Raw genomic sequence first — 23,679 nt, forward strand, 5'->3', positions numbered from 1 at the left:
TCGTTCGTCGTTCATTTCCAACGATAAAAATTGGAAGTGTGTACGCAGCTTAAGTCTGAGATAGAAGGAAATATAGTGCGCAGCACTTCCTAGTCTAAAACATTGTTTTTGTCACCTACTGTGTTAAAATACATTGTATTCATTTGCCTTGTTCACTTTGGACTTTAGTTAACTTTAGCTTTAAATCCTCCATGCAAAATGCATAATTCCCCTAACCCAGTTTCAGTATTGAATATTTCTTTATCTTGTAGGGAGCACTTTATTTGCTAAAACTAATGTTTAGGTTCCTTGATAGAGCAGCTCCTGTAGCTAGAGAGAGCAGCCAATGTTATATGATCTTATTGGGCCTGTTTTTTGTAAAGCTTTCCAAAAACTGGAGAAATAGGCTATCATTTTGAGCCTGGGTGACCCAGCAAATCTGAAATGGATCTGGTAAGGATTGAAAACTTTTGCCAACAAATAGAAAAATGACTTTTAAGTAATCCATTCCAGTTATGCTGAAACACCCAGGTTCCCCAATGATAGTCTATCTTCTCCGGTTTTGGAGAGCGTTAAAAAAATAGGCCCAACGTGTTATAGTGTGGATTATTCTTTTAAAAATGTATGCCTCTTGGTTATAGCAAATTCTTTATTCTGTAATAATGAACTGTTGACAGCAGGGGTGAAAACGTCACTTTTCTATATTTTCACTGATTACTGGAGAGCAAAGCTATAAACTGTGATATTCTGTCACTCTTCTTGCTAACTGATTTAACTACAACTTTTCTGCATGTCTGATCTCTAAAGTAGCCAATTATACTTTTATAAGTAAGAAGATGATGTTGTCTTATCTTTACATCCTATGTATGTTTATAATATTTTATCATATTATCTGCTGTATTCTAATACATATTCATTGCTGATTGCAAAGATAAAATAACATTTTGAAAATCTTCTAATTCCCCAGTGCTTTTGCAACACATTTTCACATAATGGTAATTATCCCCTTTTTTATTTGAGGAAACAAATGATCGCTTTTTACTATGGGGTTAAACACAAAGAAGCAAGCCGTATATTTGGATCTTTGAAAGATCTTCTTTCCAGCATGGCGACCTTGAGAGCATTTCCTGCTTGTGTGATTGTCTCAATGACTCCCAGTCTTCTCATAAGGACCTACTTACTGGTGTATTGCATTAATGGTTACACTACAGAGCGGACTGTAAACATACCTGCACCTTTTTTTCCTAATGTAGCACATTACAATGTACAGTAATTTGGTTCTGTATTCCACTATAGGTGCAGTATTGAAGTGCATGGGGGTGTAATTTAAAATGCATAAGACTTGAAACAGGTTGTGAATCCATTCTAAGGCTTGCCTACCAATGAGATGCAGACAATACAGCTTACCTCATTACAAAAAAAGTTCTTGATTTGATCAAGCTGATAAATGCCCATTACCTTAGTGGTGAGCTGAAAGAATGTGCTCCTCACATTAGTTGCCTAAATGCCTCCCTAGAGACTGATAAAATGATTTCTGGTGTCATGCTACTGTCTCTAAACTATGCAGGCACCAGTAAATGGGAGGTCAAACGTCCCCAGCTCCACAACCATCCACAAAGAATCCCTAGCAACCTTGGGAGCCCTACTGCTTAAGTACAGTGTTTCCAAACAGGGTTCTGTGGAACTCTAGGGTTCCTCCAGAGGTTGCTTGGGGTTTTTTAAGCAAAGAGCAATTTTTGTAATTGCCACCAATGACAACCAACTTTTTGGGTATCTGTAAGGGTGATATATTCTTCCCAATGGCCAGCAATGTACGAGGCATTCTTCCTACTGACCATCATGGTAAAATACTGTGAGCTGTGGATGTAATAATTAAAGCAGGGGTTCCCTAAAGACCAGAAGTTATTTTAGGAGTTCCCCATGTTAAAAATGATGAGAAAGGCTGCCCTAAACTCCCAGATGGACAGGAACTGAGCTGGGAATTATGGCAGAGAGATTCTACTCTCTGGATTACAGCTACAAGTATATAGGAACCATGGCTCATTCAGCCCACCTATAACATTACTTTTAGGTGGACTGAACCTCTTCTTTTTATTGCATAGGCAACTAAACCATGATGCAGTTATCACTTTATTCAGTATGACACTTTACCCTTCCTAGCGGTTACCCCGAATGTTACTCGGGGTCAAAAGAAGTTGCTAAAAGTGATAACCCCGAGTCAGACTCTGGGTAGGTAAACCTATGGGAAGGTTAGTAAATACAGCGCTTACCTGATCCACCGGCGTCCCACGTCGTCCATCGTCGCAATCTCTGTCTTCTTCCTCCGGCGTCTTCTGCACTCGATGAGTCACCGGGACAGTTCCCTGTGACGTCGGCGCACGTTGCCAGCGGGGCGGGAAATTCAAAATCCATTTGTATTGCATTCAATACAAAATAACTGTATTGAATGGAATACAGTGGATTTATATGTGTAAAAGCGGTACATTGTCTTTCATGAACAATAATTTTACAGTATATTATTATAGTATGAGCAAAATATTTTTTATTTAATTTATTATTTTACATGATTTTGTGTTTCATACTTTAATATACTCATACCTTTATGTTATTATATTTTAAGACAGAAATCAAACCACTAGGGAGGAAATTTATGTATTTAGGTAAATGGTCCTGTATACTCTAATGAACGAACTATTTATTATTGCCATACCCTTATATTTATAAATAAATTACACATGCAAAAAGTACAATTCCACAGATTTCACAAGAGTCGTATCAAATGGTCATTTTCTCGGTAGTCGTCTATTGCCGCATTTATATTTTATGGGTCTGCAGCACCTGTAATGTGTGCTGTGCAGATCTTCCTGTAGCAGAGGATTATCTCTCATTGATTGGTCTAATCCTCCAGGCCTGACATATAGAAAGAGATTAAAATGTTTGTTCAACTTGCCAGCTATTTCAATATTGCCCTATCCTGATTCTTCGCTACAAGCAAACAAATCACAAACATTTCCCCAAAATTCATGTGACTCCAATCTCCAGGAGTATTGTTATCCATGTAACACTTGGATGTCATAAACCTGCTTCCCCAAGTACTCTTTAAAGTCCTATTATGGCCCTGAATAAAAATATTGTCTTCTATCTTTACAGTTGTATCAGAAATTCTTTGGAGACATTTTGAAATAACAATTTTAAAAGTGTAGTAAAAGGAGACATAAAACCTATCCTATGACACATTTAAGCACCCACGTTAAGACTGTTCTCCCGCATCACTCTTCATACCGCAACACGGCTAAACAAGCCTGCATTCTAAAGCCACAATAAATCAAAGATTCAAGGATAAATTCTTATTTGTGTACAATCATATTTCTCTGTGACAGTTGCTTTTATGGCGCAGTGGGATCGGCCATTAATTTTGATTGCTCAGAGTGTATAGAACCAGTCAGCGGTAGAGAGCATACACTGACCTCTGATGGGTTTTCATTATTGTAGATTTGGAAAAAGCTGTTGAGAAGTGTGGGATGGGTTTTTTAAAGTGAATGCAATCTTGATTCATTAGCCCTATAAATAAAGTTTACAAAGAAGCACAAACAGTAGTTTGTGGCATGCAGTAAACTTAATGTTGCAGTACCCAATAGATTAAAAAAATAAAAAGCAGAATATATTATGGAAGATAGAACAGGTTTACCATCCAGTGTTATGCTCTTTTATCCATTCAAAGTCACAAAGGTCTTTTGTAGCTAGATCATTCATATTGTTTAGCATCATGCTGTATATGTTTGTTTTTTTTTCACAAATAGGAAATCCTATAATAAAGTAAAACTATAGAGAGATGTACTAGTTCCACGTTTTTTACATTTAGGTTTTTATTAAACCTGTGTTGAAGTTCTTATAGTTTAATATTTCTTGAAGGTTATTAATTTTAATAATAATAATAATATTAAGATTAGGTTTGCTGTAAATTGGAAAGAAAGGGCCAATACCGTCAGGTCGTTCAGCACTTCTTCATTATGCAGTGCCTTCTGTCCAAGGCTATGTACACATGTACATGGGATGATTCTCACCTGATATGTACAGTTGGGCTCATCTCGAGAGAATCTGAAATGTACACAGCGGCCGTCCAATGATGGGTCCTGATGGACCCATGACTGGCCACAGGGTGTCACCTACTTATTCTTCCCCCTCCACAGAACAGCACTATGTGTAAAGAGGTTGTTCGTTCATCTGTCACTCTTTTGTCACTGGAAATGATCATGAAAGATAATTTCCAGCAACGAAAATTGTAGGTGTGTACACAACCTTTCACACAATTTATGTGAAAGTGATGACCTTATCGATGTGCTGCTATTCCTTTGCTTTCCAGTCATAGTCAGGGAGTTATCCTTGCCCAAGCTGTATTATTTTAACTGCAATGAAGAAGAGTGAGGTCAGCATCATTAAATTATCTCTAGAAAAAAAAAAAGATAAAAATCTTTTATTAGGGAAAGCAGTTCACATATATCATGCCCCAAACAAAACTTAGTGACAAAAATGTTTGTGTTGTCCAGGACTGCAGGGGATGGAAAAAAAAATTACTTTCATAATACTCACACTTTTGAATACCACACATGGCACTATTTATAAAGCAGTGAATCTGACATTCACTGAAGGCTTAACCTTTTTATTGGCCAGGTTATCTAACTATTTAACACACCTCACCCCCTGCTTCTTCCTCTTTGGACATTTGTTTATGTGTTTATTCTTTTAACTGCCATTGTGGGGGATACAATACTGAGACGGTGCCCTTCAACTATGCAAGTCTTTCTTGTCAATATAAATACAATCTGTTCCAAAAGAATAAGTTGTTCATTTTGCGGTCTGTTAAGCATCCAACATATAAAAAAGTTTAGTATTATAGTAAAACATTTTTTCTATATTATCCACTACAAAATATACATCTTTAAGAAATAATCGTGATTATCCGTTTACTATTTTTAAAAGGATGTATATTTTTGAAAAAAAAAAGGAACTCATCTTTTTTCAGATCAAAAATTTGTATCTTTTTCACAGTTGAATAGAGACTTTGGTCTGCCTGTCTTTTTTTTCTATAGATATTCGCAGATTAGACATACTTCAATGGCCAAATACCCTCTTGATATGTGCATTACTCAATTTGTATTAAATAGTCAATTTCTTTTCCTAAAACTACTAAGAGGCTATTTTTCTTTATTTATATTACTTTATTAGAGAAGTATTTGTGTGTTCATGATGCACGTTATAAGGTGCCGGATGGAGGATCTTGGAGCTTTGACAGAAGATCAATGGTTAATCCTAAAATCGATTCCAAAGGTTTCTGCAAATTACACCCAGTGTCTGAGTCACTTGTTTTGGATTGATCCACTTATTTGCCTCCAAAAAAAGGATATCAAGCTACACTGAGAACTAATGATTTATGTGGAGATTTTATTCACATAATCTGGAGATGCCTTAAATTTTACAGATTTTATGAGGATGTTCTGTACATTTTATCTATGTTTCATGTTATGCGATATTCTCGTCCACCACATTGTTTACTGGATATTATGAAAAATCTCCCGCTGTCATCTTCTAAATTAAAAACTATTAATAGGCTGCTGTTTCTTGCTCTTGGAGAAATTGTGAAGATTTGGATTTCTCCAGAGGTTCCTACTGTTCATGGTTGGATCGCTTAATCAGATTATACCTTTTAAATATGTCCACAAGTCTAGGGGAACTTTATCTTTGTTTTACAAAATTTTGAATGTATGGATAAATATGTTTTAAACCTTTTTAATAATTGTTTTTTTTTTTTGCCAAGTATATATGAGATACGTGTATCCAATCTCCTCCTTTTTTTTCGTGTATCTATATTATTGGTAATTGGTGATGTAGAAGTTTTTGTCAATTTTTATTTTACTTTTATTTTGTTGTTTTGTTTGGTTTTTCATATCAAAATCAATGACATCTGATATCAGATCAACCACTACCTCAGTCTACCCATCAATCATTACTCATGCAGGATTTGCATTGTGACATGTTCCTTGTGATAAATCATAAAGTAAAGGTTCATATAGAGCCACAGAAGCCACGTAAACAAAAAAAATATATATATTCCTGGAGCACATTCTTAGTAGTAAGACCAGTTTTTTAAATGGTTGGTCCCGAAGTTACTTGATAATAGATGGCTTTTTTTTAAAAATAATGTCACCAGAAATCCAAGGTGGGTAGAATTAAGCTTCTATTCAGCCATGACCATTATATTGGATGTTTGGGGGGGGCACATAAGTTTCCTCTCATCAAGACAACAGTCACTGAAATTCTCATAATTGATTAGGTCCAAGTCTGCATCTCAATTCAAGAAGAAAGTGCATAATTTGGATGATGACTAGCAAAAATGGTAACAAGATGTGTTCTTAGGGGAGAAGCCCTCTTCCTCCTTCCATAGCCCACTTCTGGGAACATCTAATTACTGTCTGTGCTAGCTTAGTTCTTCAGTCCCTCCTTTTAACTACTTTGATAACCTTTTGGTAGCTGATGGTGGATTTGGATATTTTTTTTATACACAACGCATCAATATCATACGAAAAATTTGTAAATGCACATTTTTTAAAAACTAATGATATACAGTATCAGGATCTTTTTTAGCATCATAAAACATGTTAGGTCCACATTATTGCTACCCTTTTTAACTTTTCTTGTTATTTAGAGTTTTTGATCAAAATAGATGTTATTTTTATGCCTAATTTCTACATACTGAATTTAGATCTGATGAAACCTTTGTATATGTGGAAACTCTAGGCAGGAGATCTCAGCATGGTAAATAGTACATTTAGAATCGTACTGATGTTCTGAGCTTTAATTGGTACAGTGCACTTATCTTAGTGTGTCTCATCACTGTAAACATTTTATGTCTACTAAAAGATACTTGGCAAGAAACCCAGGACTAAAAATCAAAGATGAACAATAAGTGATTGTACAAGAGCTGCAACTAGGCAATCACAGGCTATTGTTCCAGGATTTCTTCTTTATTTAACTGAATTGTACTCTCAGAATTGTACTAGCCTCAGTGTAAAGAATGATTGGAAAATGTATATAAAGATAGATGAATATATAATTCATTCACAAGTTTTACTCTACCTTCATTTTAAAATCTGATGCTTTCAGATTGGTCAAGATTCTTTTAATAATTTTAGTCAGAGCGCACTGTGTTGTTCATTCTCCCTTCATGGTGGTGGGTCTGGGTTTTGAACCCCAACAGATGTGAAATTTACCAAAATAGGTTTGTTTTTTGTTTTTAAATACTTGCTAATGTGGCAGGATTTTATGAGTTACAGAAATGCCCTTCTACTGAATATCTACAAATACAAGTTGGAAGTTTTTATAAAGTGGTAACACCTCCTGTGTTTCTGCATCATATGCATAAAGTCTATTTATAACACAGGTAATTGGACATTTCCTTGTGGGAATCTTCTATGTGTTCACCTTCTAGATTGTAAGCTCTTCTGGGCAGGGTCTTCTCCTCCTGTGTCACTGTCTGTATTCTTCTGTCATTTGCAACCCCTATTTAATCTCCCCAGCGGTTCATTTCTTTCCGGTTTTATATGTCTAAAAGCGGTACATTGTTTTTCATGAAAATTTATTTTACAGTATAATATAATATTATGAGTATAATAAAGTTTGAAACACAAAATCATTAAAAACAATAAATTGAATAAATTAAAAAATCTATATATTTATAAACATTTAAAAAAACATTTTAAAAAACAAATACATTTTAATTAAAAAAAGTGCTCTATTTACTAACCTTCCAAAGGTGTTCCAACCCCGAGTGTGACTCGGAGTTACCACTTTTAGCAACTTTTTTCTACCCCGAGTCACACTCAGGTTTACCGCTAGGGAGGTTAATGCACAGTGCTGCGTAATGTTGACACTATATTAAACCTGTTTAATAATAATAATACTAATAATGTGAAAAAATAAGTTTTTCACTTTTATTCTCCGGATATAACTACAGAAATTAAAATTTAAAATTATTTGTATTAATTAGACTTATGCAGTATTGACATTCTAGTAGTGTTTACTTTCTATGATGTCAAAGTTAAAGAAAGACGTGGATTGGTTGATTTAAAAAAAATGAACAAATGCTGTGGACACAACTGTTCTTTTGTTAATAGATTATTATCCAGTATTTATATAGTGACGACATATTAAGCTGCGCAAAGTTTATAGTCACATCATTAGCAGTCCCTCATAATTTAATGCCTACTATAGTCATATGTCCTTATTTTTAGTCTAAGGTCAATTTGTGTGAAAGCCAATTAACCAACTGCATGTTTTTGGAATTACAAGCATTCCATTGTCAAAGTTGCTACTTTGGTTTTAAAATTGACCACATATTCCACAAGATTTATTGAACTACAATGCCAGAAGCCAGTTAATAAGAAAGACTTCTACAAAAAAAAAAAAAGGTATACCACAACACAAGCATGTTCTCACATGCTGTTTTCAAAGGTTCGCTGGGCTACCCGCATCTGGGAGCTAGTACTGAAGTAAATTTATTCTGCATCCAGATTTTGCACAAAGATCCTGCATCCAGAAGTGTCCCACTACAGTGATGACTTTAACAAAGAGTGACCATCTCTTTTAAGTGGTCTGGTGCCCATAACATTTATATGCTATGGATTTATTTGTGGTCGTTATTTCGGCTCCACGTCTTCTTTAATAAACACAATGAGCTCCACAGCTAAATCTGTATTTATGAACATGCTGTTATAGCCTTCAAGTGCAATCACAGAGATTTTATAACTCCTGCACATGGCTATATGATATTGCTGGATGTTTATTACCAGTATATTGTCAATTTAAAATCCAAGCTTTCTTTTAACTCTATGAACTCCATGCAGTATATTGGTTTTCATCAGATTCAGGTTGGGTTTCTACGTAAAATAGTCTCGTTCACAATGATTTCTGACATTTTGATAAGGGATTACCTGAGATTCATTATGATAACCCTCATGGCAATTGTATTTCAGCAACTACACAGAGGTATATATTATGTATTCCCTTTTTATTTACTCATTCTATGCTTCAAACCTCTATCAAAAAGCTTGCTCCCAGCTTTATTCTCATACTGCATCATTAATACCATACTAACATAAAATTGAATGCAATTAGAGGTGGAAGATTATTACATTGTGAAAACGGGAAGAATTAAAAAATTAAAAATACTTTTTACTTAATAATTACTTATTTTTTATCAGGTTTCACAATAATCTCTGTAAGGAATGTATTGCTTTTAGATAATTTAAGCTACTTTTTAAGGGAACAAGAATATTAAATTAGGAGTTCCCTTGAGTGATGGCAGCATTAATGAGGATTCTGTAAGAGGGTGCAGAATATGAATTCATAAATGAAAAAAAAATTGTCACCTCAGTTTCTTAAGCAGAACTAAACATTTATCCTTAACATTTATGCTTAACAAACTGATCAGGCAAGACCCTTCTGCAAAGAGAAGGAACCTTTACCTGCCTGATCTATTTTTTTTTTTTTGAATACACTCACTTCTCTCCTTCTGTCATGGGTGATGCCATTTTTTGGCTAGGTCGGGATGATCGCAATGTTATAGCACCCACACATGCTTGCAGTTTATTTTATCACATGCCATCACGTTCCCTAAAAGAAGGCCGTGACAAGGCAGGTAGTCTTACCCTCCCAATTTGTAAAACTTACAATCCCCAAATAGCTCAACTGGTATACCCATGACATCAACATCTGCATCCAATCCTTTCTTGAATACTTAGATTTAGAAAAAGGAATTAAATATATACCATATATTTGCCATTACTCATCCTGAAAAAGCTCTCTTCCTTTGCTCATGGTAGGTGTAAGCAGGAGCTTATTGCGCTCTGCTATAGATGCTGGCTAGCAGGATAGCCGATCTGCTTGCAGGGAGAATGTTCTTTTCTGCCTTTCCAACATATTTACATCTAATAAAGTCCAGCAGTCTTGCTGCTTAAACTTTTTTATGTTTCTTTGGTCCACAATTATGGTCATAGTTGATTGATTAATTACAAGCTAGCTTGTGAGAGCCCGGTGTAGAATGAATCACAAACAACAATTGTATATGTACTGCGATGACAAGCGCTTAACCTTTACTTTCCCTTGGGTAAGTTTGCCTTCCAACTGTCTGAAACCATCTTTATGACATGTCTAGCGTTCGTTGCAACAGACACAGCCTATTAACAATAAAATGAAATAAAATCGCAACCCAGTTTTCTTAACCCTGAAACCCTAGGGTTCTTCTAGAGGTTTCTAGGGTTCCTTGAGCAATGAGCAATTTCTGCCTCTAAGGTCAGTTTAACTGACCCCAATGATCTTTTGTGCTATCTGTAAGGGTAATATTTTGCCCAATGGCCTATATACTAATTATAGCAGTGGTTTCTTAAGAACTAAAAGTTACTTCAGGGATTCCTCCATGTAAAAAGGTCAATAAAGGGTGTCCTATCCTGTAATGCACTGTGGCCAGATCCCTAAAAAGCTTCCGTTCTTCCATAAAGCTGCCGCCACATGTCATCTGTCTTCAGAACAACATATTCAAAATTTGTGAAACCCTCATGAAGAAAGCAGCCTTCTCTACAAAGAATGGTAACGGCAGTAGTCTTATTGCCAATACTTTAGCTTCTCAAGAACAAATCAAACAATTTGCTATATATACATTTATCTTGCTAATACTTTAGTTTACCCAATCAAGCATTCCTGCCAACACTTTTCATTCTTCTTACATTCAGTGTTGCTGTTGCCAGCTACATTTCACACGTAGTTAATTCTTGGAAAATGTGATATGAGTTATCTCGAATTCCTTCATGTAAATGTGGATTTTTATCACTCTCTCCTGACTGGCCTTCATATCGGTAATAAATATTAATACTTCTTGGGTGGTGTATCTTCTTTCAACAGCTAACTTGTCACTGGGAATTATTTTTTTAAATCCTCTGCTAGGCATGTATGGGCATTTTTTATTTTTTATTTATATACAGATTATAAGTTTTAAAATAAATGAATATACATGATTCGAAAAACATTAATATGCATCTAGCTTCAACTGGTTTACTTCAATTAAGGTTTAATAGCTGTATGTCAACGAAGAATTGCAAAGATTAATTTGTCACAGTTATTAATTGCAAACTGGTTGCTAGGATGCAAGGCAAGTACATACAACAGTTTAAAATTTGCAGTTTTTGATGGCTGGAGTATTTAAGAGTAAATTGCAAATATTCCTTCTGTTGAGCAAGTTGCTTTGCCCTTGCTATTTTATTTTTTTTATTTTAAGGAACTCCAGTTTCTAATAATAGTTTGCTAACTTTTCTCTTATCCGGGCGAGAATTTTAAAAAATGTGTATGTTTTTAGCATATATTTATTGCGTTTCTAAACCCAAGAATGTTGTATATTGCACCTTACTGATCTAAAATTTATGGCTGCATTTATTTATTTTTAGGCTTTTTTTCTTTTTTTTTTTTTTTTTTTTTTTTATTTCTATCTGGCGATCCTACCATAACACACCTCTGTTCTATAGTGACACACATTCACCATACTGTTACTGTGAAGGAGCAGCATTGACAACCAAGTTACCTTTAAGGTAGGGGAAGGTGTTCTATATATTGCACAGAGATAGCTGGAAACAAAGTGACATGTAGTGAAGCATAGATGGGTACAATACAGGAGGTTATCAACTCACCAAATGTTCTGAAAGGTATGGAAGCTAAATTTTGAATGTATACCCCAGCCTAATCTAATGTACACCTAAGTAGTATTGTTAAGAACTGCCTTTATGTTCTTAGACAGTTAAGCTACATGCACACGGCAAATGACTCTTGCCCATGAACTATACTGTACGAACACAAACTATAGCAAGAATTCATGTGCTTGTCCTGGATGAAAATCTGATGTGTAAAACTGTCCCCAAGGCAAATTGATGAACAACCAGTCAGAAACAACCACTGTGCACTCCTTTTGAGCAGGGTGCTCCTCGCTCTTGTTTTTGTGTTGCAGCTAACTATGTATTGTGTGAAATTCGTTAAAAATAGCCTTAACATATTACAACATTTATCAACGGTTTTCTTTTTTTAAGGTTAGAGACTGCTCTAACTGCGATTGATTTCATTTGTCATTATGCCTAGACATTGCCTTAATGATCCAGACAGTTTCTGTTACTGTTTCTGTGTGGTTCATTCACAACGAAAGCACAACATCGCTAAATTACCACAGAACTTAAAAAGGTATACAAATTATATTTCAGCTGTCCACTTGATGACCAGGATAATTGCGCTGGCATTGCAGCCAGTTACAACCCCGAATCATCTGATCCTGACTACTTGGCCGATGAAGATTCAAGACCTTTACTCAAGCAGAGCTGAATGATCTTGTTTGTGATCTAAATCTCTCCAAAGACAAAGCAGAACTGTGGCTTCAAGGCATAAACAGAAGCACTTGCTTGCAAAGGGTGTAACTGTAACTCACTAGAGAAAACTAAATCATAACTTGACAACGTTCTTCACTAGTGATGGCTCACTGTGCTACTGTCATGATATAAACACTCTTTAACAGTTTGGCACAAGAGCGTGTTCCATCTGATTGGCGTATCTTGATTGATTCCTCTAAAAGAAGTTTGAAAGCAGTCTTACTACATAATGGTAATTCCAAACCAAGTTTACCGATTGCCCATTCCATTAACCTAAAGTCCTATGACAACATGAAGTTACTACTTGAAGCAATTCAGTATAAAACACACCAGTGGAACATCTGTGGGGATCTAAAAGTCATCAGATTTTACAAAATATTGCTGTTTACTATGCCTGTGGGACAGCCAATCTATGGAAGACCATTATGTCAAGTGTGATTGGCGACCAAGAGATACCCATAAGCCTGCAACAAGCAGTCTCAAGTTTCTGCCTCTGGTTGATCAGGCATAAAATTTTTCTGCCACCTATCCAAATCATGTTGGGCTTGATAAAGAACCTTGTAAAGACCATGGGTAAATCAAAACTCCATGGGTTTTCAGTACCTTGTTGAGAAGTTTCAAAACATAAGCAGTGCAAAATGAAAAAAGGGATATTTATAGGGCCACAGATCTCAAGTCTGTTTTGCAGGATGATGTCTTCAAACAATCTCTCTCAGCAGCTCAGCTAGAAGCTTGGGATGCATTCAAGTGGCTGTGTGAAAATTTCCTGGGCAACCATAAGTCTCCTGCATACAAGGAAGGAGTTCAGAATCTGCTTAATTCATACCAGAAACTGGGTTGTCGCATGTCATTAAAAATACATTTCTTGCACTCACATCTAGAATTCTTCCCGGAAAATCTTGGTATAGTGAGTGACGAACAAGGAGAAGGTTTTCACCAGGACATTCAGTTAACCCCCCCTAGGGGTAATCCTGAGTCATACTAAAAAACAATAAAAAAACCTACTTACCTTGTTTCTTTGGCATCCCCCGGTGCCCTTCTCGTCCCTGCGGGTCCTCCGGCGGCTTCCCACTTATATATATAACAAATATATTTCATGCTACTGTACAGTTGTATTAAATTTTTCACTTTTTTTAACAGATTTTTGTGTTTATTATTACATTTATTAAATATTGGACATATTTTGGTGAGTTATGCCTAAGAATTATTGGGGTTAATGGAGCACCGCTACCAAGGTTTCTGGAATTAAAGTATGATGGCTGACTACTACTGGATGCTGTACCGCGACAATCCAGACAAAGAGTACACTAGAAAATCATACTCTAAGCATTTCTGAAGAAACAATGGTACCTGACAGACACTGATCTATACCACAGTGCGCCTTATTTTACTTCACACAGAAAATGTATTTACATTCACTTCAATGGTACCTACGTTTTAGTACAAAATACATGCACGTACAATGTTAACTAAATTAGTACTCATAATTTAGGAACTGTATGTGTTAGGGAAAAACATCTGAAATCTGCCCGAAAAACTGATTTAGAAACGTTTGCTGTGGTTTCTGATGATTATCAAAATCAATTTTTTGTTGACCTGTGTAATGTACAATGGTTTTACATTTTTGGGGAAGTAATATTTTAAGTAACTGTAAGCCTATTTTTTACATTACTTTGTCTAGACTTCAAGAAATGGAAGTAAGCAAAGTTCCTTCTTTCATTCCTCACAAGAAAGTAAATCCACATATTTCCTAAGGCTATAGATGTTGTTTACTGTCCTTTTTTCTTTTAGCTATATTTGAACTATCTGTCAAAAATGACAAAACTTTTATAATCCATTGCCTTGTTTAAGGTGAGGTAATTAACAGGAATGTTGGTTCTTTTAACTGAAAAAGTATGAAAAGGGCCTGTCAATCACAGAGGTATTAAGATTTTATTATATTTGTCCTTTAAATGTAAACTTTACTGGAAAAAAGAGATTTCTGGTAATTTGCAGTTAATATACATATTGTGCAGTATATGTTTGTATATGAAAGCTAGAAATAAATCATCAATCAGCATCAGAGTTCAACAGCTGTGTTCAAAATTGGACACATATTTACTACTATTCAAAATGTTATGTAGAAAAATAACTTGAAAATGGTATTATGTATCTGTTGAAGAGAGTGGTTTCTTTTGCATCGCCAGTACTCCTTAATATCTGATTGCAGATTGCAAAAGGGTACCTGTGCCTGCTGGAGCATTCAACAACTTCTTAATTTAAGCTGCGCAGGGACTGCAATAAAAGCAACATTGGTGCTTGTAGGCAAACTGGAAGCCAGAAATGGACAGGCTTTCAGCAGCATATCACTGAGTGGATTTATATCCGGTAACATGTCAGGGTCACTAAAAAAAAAAAAAGAAATGTAACTAGATCAAATTTAAATACATTTGTAGTGATGTTGAGATGGGGTCACTGTCAAATAGCAAAGCAGGCAGAGGCTGTTGATTGGCAAGCCCCAGATGATGACAATTAGGGAAAGGTCCTAAGCAAAGTCAAGAATAACAGCATCAAAAGATGGTTGGGAAATAAGCTTCAACAGAGCAGATTGTCATTCATATACAACAGGGCTGACATATGTCATGTGTGTCAATGCCCTGTTCAAGGTAGCTGCTTCGGAAGACAGCAGTAAGTTTTGAATGTTACTTCATGTCTTGAAATCTGATTGCTGATTCAAGGACAGATTCAGAAAATGGACCCACCTACCTTACTTATGAAAAGCTCTCTACAATATTAAAGGTTTAAAATCAAGCAGTTTTGTAGGTTTACAATCTTTAGTACCCAAGAACTGGGCGTATAACACGACCCCCAACTGATTGGTTAGAGTGGGGGGTCGTCTTATACGCCCAGTCGCCTTATACGCCAGAAAATACGGTAATTAAAAGAAGTGGAAAAGTGTGATCCCTCATCGAAACTGACTGTAGAAGAAGCCATCGTTGATTATCCCGAGATTATTAGTGATGTGGCTAGAACCGTAACAGCAAGTCAGTGTTGAAAAACTATTTTCAGCTCTAAAAAGAATCAAGTCAGATTTAAGAGCTTCTATGAAAGAGGATCTGGAAAAAGCAATTCTGTTTCTTAGAAGAACACTACATTGAGTTAGTTTTGGATTGCATTTAACAGCTATTTTGCTCTACAACTATATTCCAAGTTTAATATGTAAACTGTTTTAGGTTTTCCTGCTTTTGTTTTTGTTCATGTAGTTAATCTTTGTTTTTGTTTTAAAACTACCAAAAAATGTGGTTCATATTTTTAAACTGGTAAAGTTCCTGTTCCTGATTTTTTTTTTTGCACGCTATGCTACTACTTTATAGCTACTTGATAAAAACAATAAATAAATCCGTATTGTTTTCATTTTTTTGTCTTTTGTTTAAACTGGCCAATACAGTAGAGCATCAGCTTCCTAGCTAGTAGTTCTGTGGTTAAGTGGCGTGTGTGTTGCCTTCCTTCAGTCAATGGGGAAAATACATTAGCATATTAAATACAGAGTAGTTGGAGTCCACCACAGAGGTTCCTATTGAAATAAAGTATATCACTGAAACTTGACTAAAGGAACTCCAGTTACTGCTAAAATATCTTTATAAAAGAATACACTCACAAGAACTCATATTAAAAAAATCCCAGACAGATAAATATAGAGAATTATTTAAAGCTATTCTATGACATTAGAAAATGAGGAATTTTTAAAAACCCATGTATTTTTCACAGTTAACTCATAAAAGAGGTAAATAGTGTGTAAATAAATTATATTGATAGTTCATAAAATACAGCAGCAGTATTCACCTTGCATTTTAAAATGCAGTTGTTAATTTCTGGAATAAGTGACTTTGCCTGGGCTATATCATCAGTCTGTTGCAGGTAAAGAAAACACTTTTTTAGTCTCCTCCTCCCCAGTGTGCAAAATGCAACATGACAACTAGAGCTATACACAGGGAGTGAGGCTTCAGAGGTTGGTTGATTTTGTGTCAGATTTTTGTGATCTCAAACAACTTGATGCTGTCATCTCTGGGCCACCATCACAGCCCAATAACACGCTGATGCTGCATGAACAAAGAAAGTGCTGTCAATCTGATAAAAAAAAGTTGCTTTTCATTGTCAGGAAAAGTACTTTGATCTCTTTGAATGATTATAAATACCTTAAGTGTTATATTTACACATTAGATGCTAGCCGGTATGCATTATAATGGTGCTATGGGGTCCTGTGGATTAGTTTACCAGTTGGCCCTGGAAGCAATTGCATGGTACAATCTGATTTTCCATACCACCTCATTTTTTAATGTAATCTTCCTTAATTTTTTTATGTATTTTCTTAAAGCACTCTCAGCCTATAGATACATGAGCTGGTACCATCAGAGTAGCAAATCAGTCAAGCAGAATACCAACCTATATGTCTGCTTTTGTGTGCCGGCATGTTTTGGAGGATTAAAGCTCTGCATATTGAGTACTCACTCAATCAGCACTAGAGTAGGTGATATTTACAAATTTTCATCATCTTTAAACTGACCTAATCATGTTAAATATCTAACTTTGAGGATCTGCACTGGTGTGTGATTGTATACTAGGAAGGTCTTCATTTCCAGCAAAATATCCGGTTTTCTTTCTGAAATCCACATCCACATCTTTCTGTATCTTAGGTGTTGGTTCTTAAATACAAGTCATTTCACACACATTTAACGGGTTTATGGGTGCAATTTGTGGTTTCTTATATGTATTTTATTATAGACTTTTAGAATGTAATTAATTGATCCCAGGGTTTTACGATTTACATTAAGTTTTAGATCTTTATGTTGCTGTATTAAGTTGTAGCTTGAAACTAATAGATACAGTAAAAGTTAATGAGATGAATGAAAGTTAACTTTTAGTAGGGTTTTAGGTTGGCTTGAAACAGATCTCATAACACCTGTGTAAAACGTTTCGAAAATTCTCATAGAAAAGAAGCCTTTCCTGATGGGGCAGGTTTTAATTTGCCTCTGCAATTTATACCAAAGAATCTTTTGCTGAAAGATATGTAGGCTGTACCAACATGCTACATACTTGGCTGTCATATGGTTTCTGTAAATGCTGTACTTTGTGATGCACTGACTTGGAAAAAGCAAGTTACACATTCCAAATGTAATACCTAGTAAATGTAATACCTAGTAAATGTAAAACCTAGTGAATGCTTTTTTAGATGTGCGGGAACCTATGGGGGGTGGGGGGGTACTTAATGGATGTATCATCAGAAAAGGAAATGACTGCTATGGAAGCAGATATTTCCTGACTTCTGTGCCAAATGTTGATACGGTGGCGCTGAAGACAAACTGATTCATTGATATGCTTCTAGAAATGTGTACTTTTATCATGGCCATCTTCCACAGTAGCCTCTTTGAACAGGTTAGGCCCCCTAAGCACAAAGGTGAAAAAGAATTGTTGGAAAATGCTTAGATCTCAAGTTACCAATGTATTGGTATTCTCTGTCTATTTTCTTCCTCTCTTTTCTATTACTTGAGGTGCAGTAATTTTCTTATTTCCACCTTCTGCCCTTTTTGCTTTACCTTCATTTTATGAGCCATTAACATGGAGCTTTATAAGGGAATATATGATCTGTGCTAATTCTAATTATCAGCATCTAGGAATGATTTATCCCCTTAATACATGTTTAATTTTAGCCCTCATTAACTTTACACCAACACTCTTTATCAAATTTACTATACTGCTACTATGTCTTGAAGTTGTCAGCCTGAGAAGATATGGAAAAACTTAGGGATTGCAGTGTATACTTCCACAGCAGCATTTTTTGCTTTGTTTTATGAATCATTTTTATAGACAGGTATCTTTTTTCCTAACTATATTCCTGCCTAAATTTTCCTAATACATTGTATTATTTTTAGCTTTTTTAACAATGTTTTATGCCTTTTTGTTAAATATATAACTTTTTTTGTTTAACTTCATCTAAGCTAAACCAAGAATTCATCGTAATGCGCATGGTGGAGAACAATCTAACTGCTTCTTTTTAAACCTTTTATACCTGTAACCACCCCAAATCACCTAAAGATACACATTGTTACCTTTATTATCCAGAAAGCTCCTCTCTGATTTATTTTACTTTTGTTGTTAGGTTCTGACTTCATCTCATTCCAGGTTAAGCCCTGCCAAATGCCATTCCTTCTGCCCAATGAGACAATCTCAATGAATTGTGCTCTCATTGCCAGTTGATAGAGCTTAGTTTTCAAGTTAAGAAATGTTTGATTACTAAACAAAGAAGATAACTTCTAACACATTCTGTTAGTTTACTTCAACACAGCTTCCACATCTACTCCTAGATTTATTAGAAGAGTTTTAGTCACAACAGCATCCACACTCCAGCAATCCACATATGTTCTCACCAGCTACCTTACTCTCAGGATTCACAGGGCCAACATGTCTGTTGGTCAACATCCAACTCCTTCAGAGACATCTGCTGCATTTTACAAACTTTTTGATATCTTCTCATGTTTCTTACACTTAGTACACCCTTAAATTGTTAGCATCCTACTACATACCAACACATCTTTTTCATGCTTCGTTCATGAAAATTTGTTTTAAAAAAAGTTATGAAACCTTTTTTTTCATAAACAATATACCATACAATAACATTATTAGCATGTTGCAAAACCATTTCCCATTTCACTTCAATTAAAAAATCTATATTAATGGATCTCTACATTGAGACTAAACATTCTTGAAATATTCATTTAATTTTTTTGTAGGTTGTTACCTCTCTAATGTGTTTAATAGTTTTAATCCCCTAGCATTTTAAACCCCACTATTCTGACAGGTAAATAAATGGGGACACCATGATTTTCTTTCTTAGTAAATTTTAATTCGTAATCAAGAATAATAAGCACACCTACGTGATCTCCAAACTGTGTGGTACAACCAAAATATAAGTTACCACAAACATTCTAAAATGTGAACTACAGATCTAGTTTCCCAAGTGATGAGCTGATGGATTTTTACATTTCTGTTCTTTAAATATAATAATACAATTTTTCAGTTGTCCTTTAAGGTCATGAATTGATAATTAGGTATATGAGGATGTGATACTAGGGCTTTTTTACATATTAAGGTTTTTTAATAGTTTTTTTAGTTTCACTTTGTTTCTAGGTTTTGATTTTCTCTGAAGTCCTTCCAACCACCATTCCACTCTCCAATGAGACAATCTCAGTGAGTTGTAAAGGCACACTCTTGTTTCTTTTCTCTTCTCTTCTCTATCTCCAGACTCTTTTTCTCCTCTTCCTCATCTCGCTCTTTCTTTTTCTCTCAGTGGTGCTAAGCTCACAAGTCACAATATAAATTTGACCCTGTAACAAGTTGAAACTAAACAGAAGGACACTCAATAAGGCCTAACACAAGTAAAAGCTGGTATCTTGTGTTTTTTTTTATTTTGCATTTAGAGGGGACATTTACATTAAAAATGTAAAGTTTCAAAAGAATCCCATGAAACAAGCTTGAGTTGCCAATTAATAATATCGCCTGAGATATGTGACTTCCAACACTTTCTATGTACAGTAGGTCATAATATTAGAATCATTAAAATATCACTTGCTTGCTCTTTGGCTATTTATTGGGTGTAGTGTGCAATAATTCTTTATCCATCATATAGGAAATAAAAACTCCTGCTCAAAGGGAACAAAATACAAAAAAAAAAAAAAAACATGAACGAATACTGTACCCAGAGCGGCCATGTGTGCCATTGTAGACAGCTTGTATCAGCTTTGAACAATCTATAAACTTCTAAAATCTTACTGTGCACTCCTTGCTGTGTATTAAAACACATCTATTCATGAACTAACTATATACTCTGTTGGCAGTCTAGGGAGGTTATGGTTTAATAACATATGTAGGAGCAAAAAAAAGAAATCTGATAGAAAAAAAGTTTCTGTGATAGTGCACATTTTAGAAACCAATTCAATCTAATTTCTCTTGTTCTTTTGTAGCTTGCTGCCTTAGAATTTCCCCCAAAGAAGCTCTTTGGAAACAAGGATGAACGAGTGATTGCTGAGCGCAGAGCTCATTTAGAGGTACATCTCAATATTATTCAAAACTATTTGTTTCAAAAGCCAACATTATAATATAGAATGTGTGTCTTATTAGTTTAAGTGCTGTGTGCTCTACATATTTATATTTTGCAAACAAAACAATGGGAAGTTTAATTTGGAATATTTTGAACCTGTTTTTTCAATTTACTTTTTTTATGCATATATTGTATAAATGACTGTAATTGGTGCATAATGGATATTTTAGACTTACTTTGTCAATTCACGCAAAGGAAAAGTGATTGCCATGTTACCATTACTTCATTTTATTATTGAATCTCCTATGCTGTTCCTGGTGTGTTAAGAGCTTATATGCAGAAATCCAAATGAGTAGATGTTTCAGATGGAAACGTTCCCGATATAGATTTACAGAATGACAATTGGACAAAAAGGTCTTCTTTTTGTGCCTATTCTTACTACCCCCACCATCATGTACTTGGTTTTTGGTGTCTGAACTGCTTCTTCCAATGGAAAAGTAATACAAAATCCACTGTATGAAGCTGAAAATGAAGAAGGACCCATAGGGAAACATAGAAAGATCTTTGTCTGATCTCTGTGTATACCTAAAGCTCCTAAGTTTACTGATGACTGTCTAGTCTTTACATAGGTATAAGAGAGTTTTCAGATATGTCTGGAGTCAGGCATTGCCAAGTTATGTATCAAGGTGCAACATTTCAGCCAAAGGGTCTGCTTTACTCATGAGTTTCATGAATGCATCATTTTATTGTTTTGTGGCAGTTCAGGTTAAAGAAACAGACAGAAAATTCTACATGTGGGTGTTTTAACTACTCCATATTAACCAAGTCCATTGTGAGCTTTGTGTAATATAAACTACTATAGTTCTAGCATCTAGGACTTCATTGTCTGTTTACCTTTCAGAGCAGCATTCCCTCCACTTCATAATATCCCACAGTCCCAGGTAGACAGCACACAAGTTTCCTCATTGTCATTTGGATCTTTGCTGGCATCAGAGCAACATCAGTGGGTGATAGCTTTAATTAGTCCAGGGGACTTCTGAAAATTTTAGAATTGTGACACAACAAGACACTAAATCATTTATCTGTCTAGGAAATGAAGCATTTGACATTTCAAAGTCTGCATCATTATATTTATTTGCTCTAACCCACAATTTGCTTAGGAAATGACATTTTGTTATTGATATATTACAAACTTTTAATCACTAGATGACCCTGTTTTTTTCCAGACTTTCCTGGTAAAAAGTCAGATTTTTTTTTTTTTTTGTCTGACTCATCGAATCAGTAGATTCAAGCAAAAATCCTTTAATCAAACAAAGGAAAGTAGATAATGTGACCTACTCAGCAGGGGGTTATCACCAAAGTCAGAACCAAAGTTTTGTTTTAATGGAGCGAACTCCCACATTGTATTTTGCCAGAAAGCATTATCTAAAATTGCATTGGTAACCTAACAAAGGCACATTTCACTTTGATCTATTCTCTCTCCCCTTTTGCTCTTAATGCAGAGACAAAATCAATTAAGATTCTACCACCCTCTCATTTACCTTCTTCCCTGTAAACTAGCCTGACACTGATTTGTTTTTAATTCTGCAACCTTAGGTGTTGACTTGTGTATGCCTGGTAATGAATCTTTGTTTATGTGCAATCACAGTATGATATATCTCTACAGGTCTCCAATGTTGGAGTAATTCTTCTGCTTTTACACTGACATAGTGACTACACTGCTGATTTTTTTAATGTCAGGCAGGCTGAATTACTGCAGAATATACTTCTCTGAAAAAAAACCAATTGACATGAACTGAATTGACATAAGTCACTACAGACATTTTAAATGTCACACGCAACTATAAAATTAATATTAGATGGGAACACAATTTACAAGACTGTTCTCTCTAGAGAAAATGTGTTGCGGAATTTATATGTTATTTACAATGACGCAGTGATTGGATTTATGTGTAACATAATTACAATGTCAGAGTCAAATAATAGTTGTTCTTTTTTTTGGTTTGTTTGCTCAAAGTTGAAAAGAACATGTCCATTGTTTAAAGTACTGTGGTTATAATAAATAAAAAAAAATAATGATTGATGAATGCTGCCTAAAGTGTATAATGCTTGCTATGAAGATTCTAGGCACAAACATTTGTGAATTGTATAGCATATTCATTCCCACCCATCAATCTGTCACCAGTTCTGGAGTAAAGCTAATATAAAGCACTTTCTAGATTAAGTTCAAAGACACAGTCCGCATTTCCAAAGCCCAGCCATTTTGTGTTGGCAGTAATGAAAACTTACCATCAAAATTTCCTTACAAAACAGTATAAACTTTTGTTTCATAAAAGGCAGACAAAAGGAAGACATCAGACTTCTTCTATTTCCTGGATGCCCCAGGTACAATGAAATCTGAAGTTTTCTAATGCAGTTGGTGCTGGTGAGAATAGCATAGATTTTAGTTGAGACTAAACCTTAAATCAGCCATGTTGGACCTTGTTATCTCCTGATTGTATTCTGTTGGATCCTAATATTTCTAGGACAGATGGCAATTTAGGTAATAGGACCTGATTTAATAAAGCTCTCCAAGGCTGGAGATGTTATACTTTCATCAGTGAAGCTGGGTAATCCAGCAAACCTGTAATAGATCTGGTCCAGAATTGAAAACATTTGCTAAAAAATAGCAAATTACTTATATACTACTATACTAATATAATTAATATTATTATTATTTTTATTATTATCAATAATAATAATAACAATAAATAGGATTCATATAGCGCCAACATAATACCCAGCGCTGTACATTAAATAGGGGACGAATACAGACAAGACGAATACAGACCATGACAGAGATGGAGAGGACCCTGCCTTGAAGAGCTTACAAAGGAAATCCATTGCAGGTTTGCTGGATCATCCAGCTTCACTGATGAAAGTGTATTCTCTCTAGCCTTAAAGAGCTTTAATAATCAGGTCCATGATGTTCATGGGAATCCTGGCTTTTTCCTGACATGAGAACTTTAGGAGAAGACTTAAGATTTCAGAGAATTTAGTGTACGTTGTTTAGGGTTTGGGACTTTTATTTAGCTGATTTTTTTTAGGAAGCTTAAAGGGTCAGTTGCTTTAGTTAAGGGGTTTAAGGAATAGGGACTTTAGTGATCAGAGGGTTTAGTTTAACCCCTGGAA

General features: G+C 35.2%; 1 protein-coding gene across 1 annotated transcript in view; it reads left to right on the forward strand.

The window, feature by feature from the left end:
• The window catches only part of KIF16B (kinesin family member 16B), a 196,429-nt gene that overhangs the window by 154,425 nt on the left and 18,325 nt on the right, over positions 1–23,679 (forward strand). Inside the window, exon 25 of the mRNA XM_072409599.1 lies at positions 20,432–20,515. Coding sequence (XP_072265700.1) covers positions 20,432–20,515 — 84 coding nt within the window. The remainder of the gene's footprint in view (positions 1–20,431; positions 20,516–23,679) is intronic.

Source organism: Pyxicephalus adspersus, chromosome 4, assembly GCF_032062135.1.
Source record: "Pyxicephalus adspersus chromosome 4, UCB_Pads_2.0, whole genome shotgun sequence".
NCBI lineage: Eukaryota > Metazoa > Chordata > Amphibia > Anura > Pyxicephalidae > Pyxicephalus > Pyxicephalus adspersus.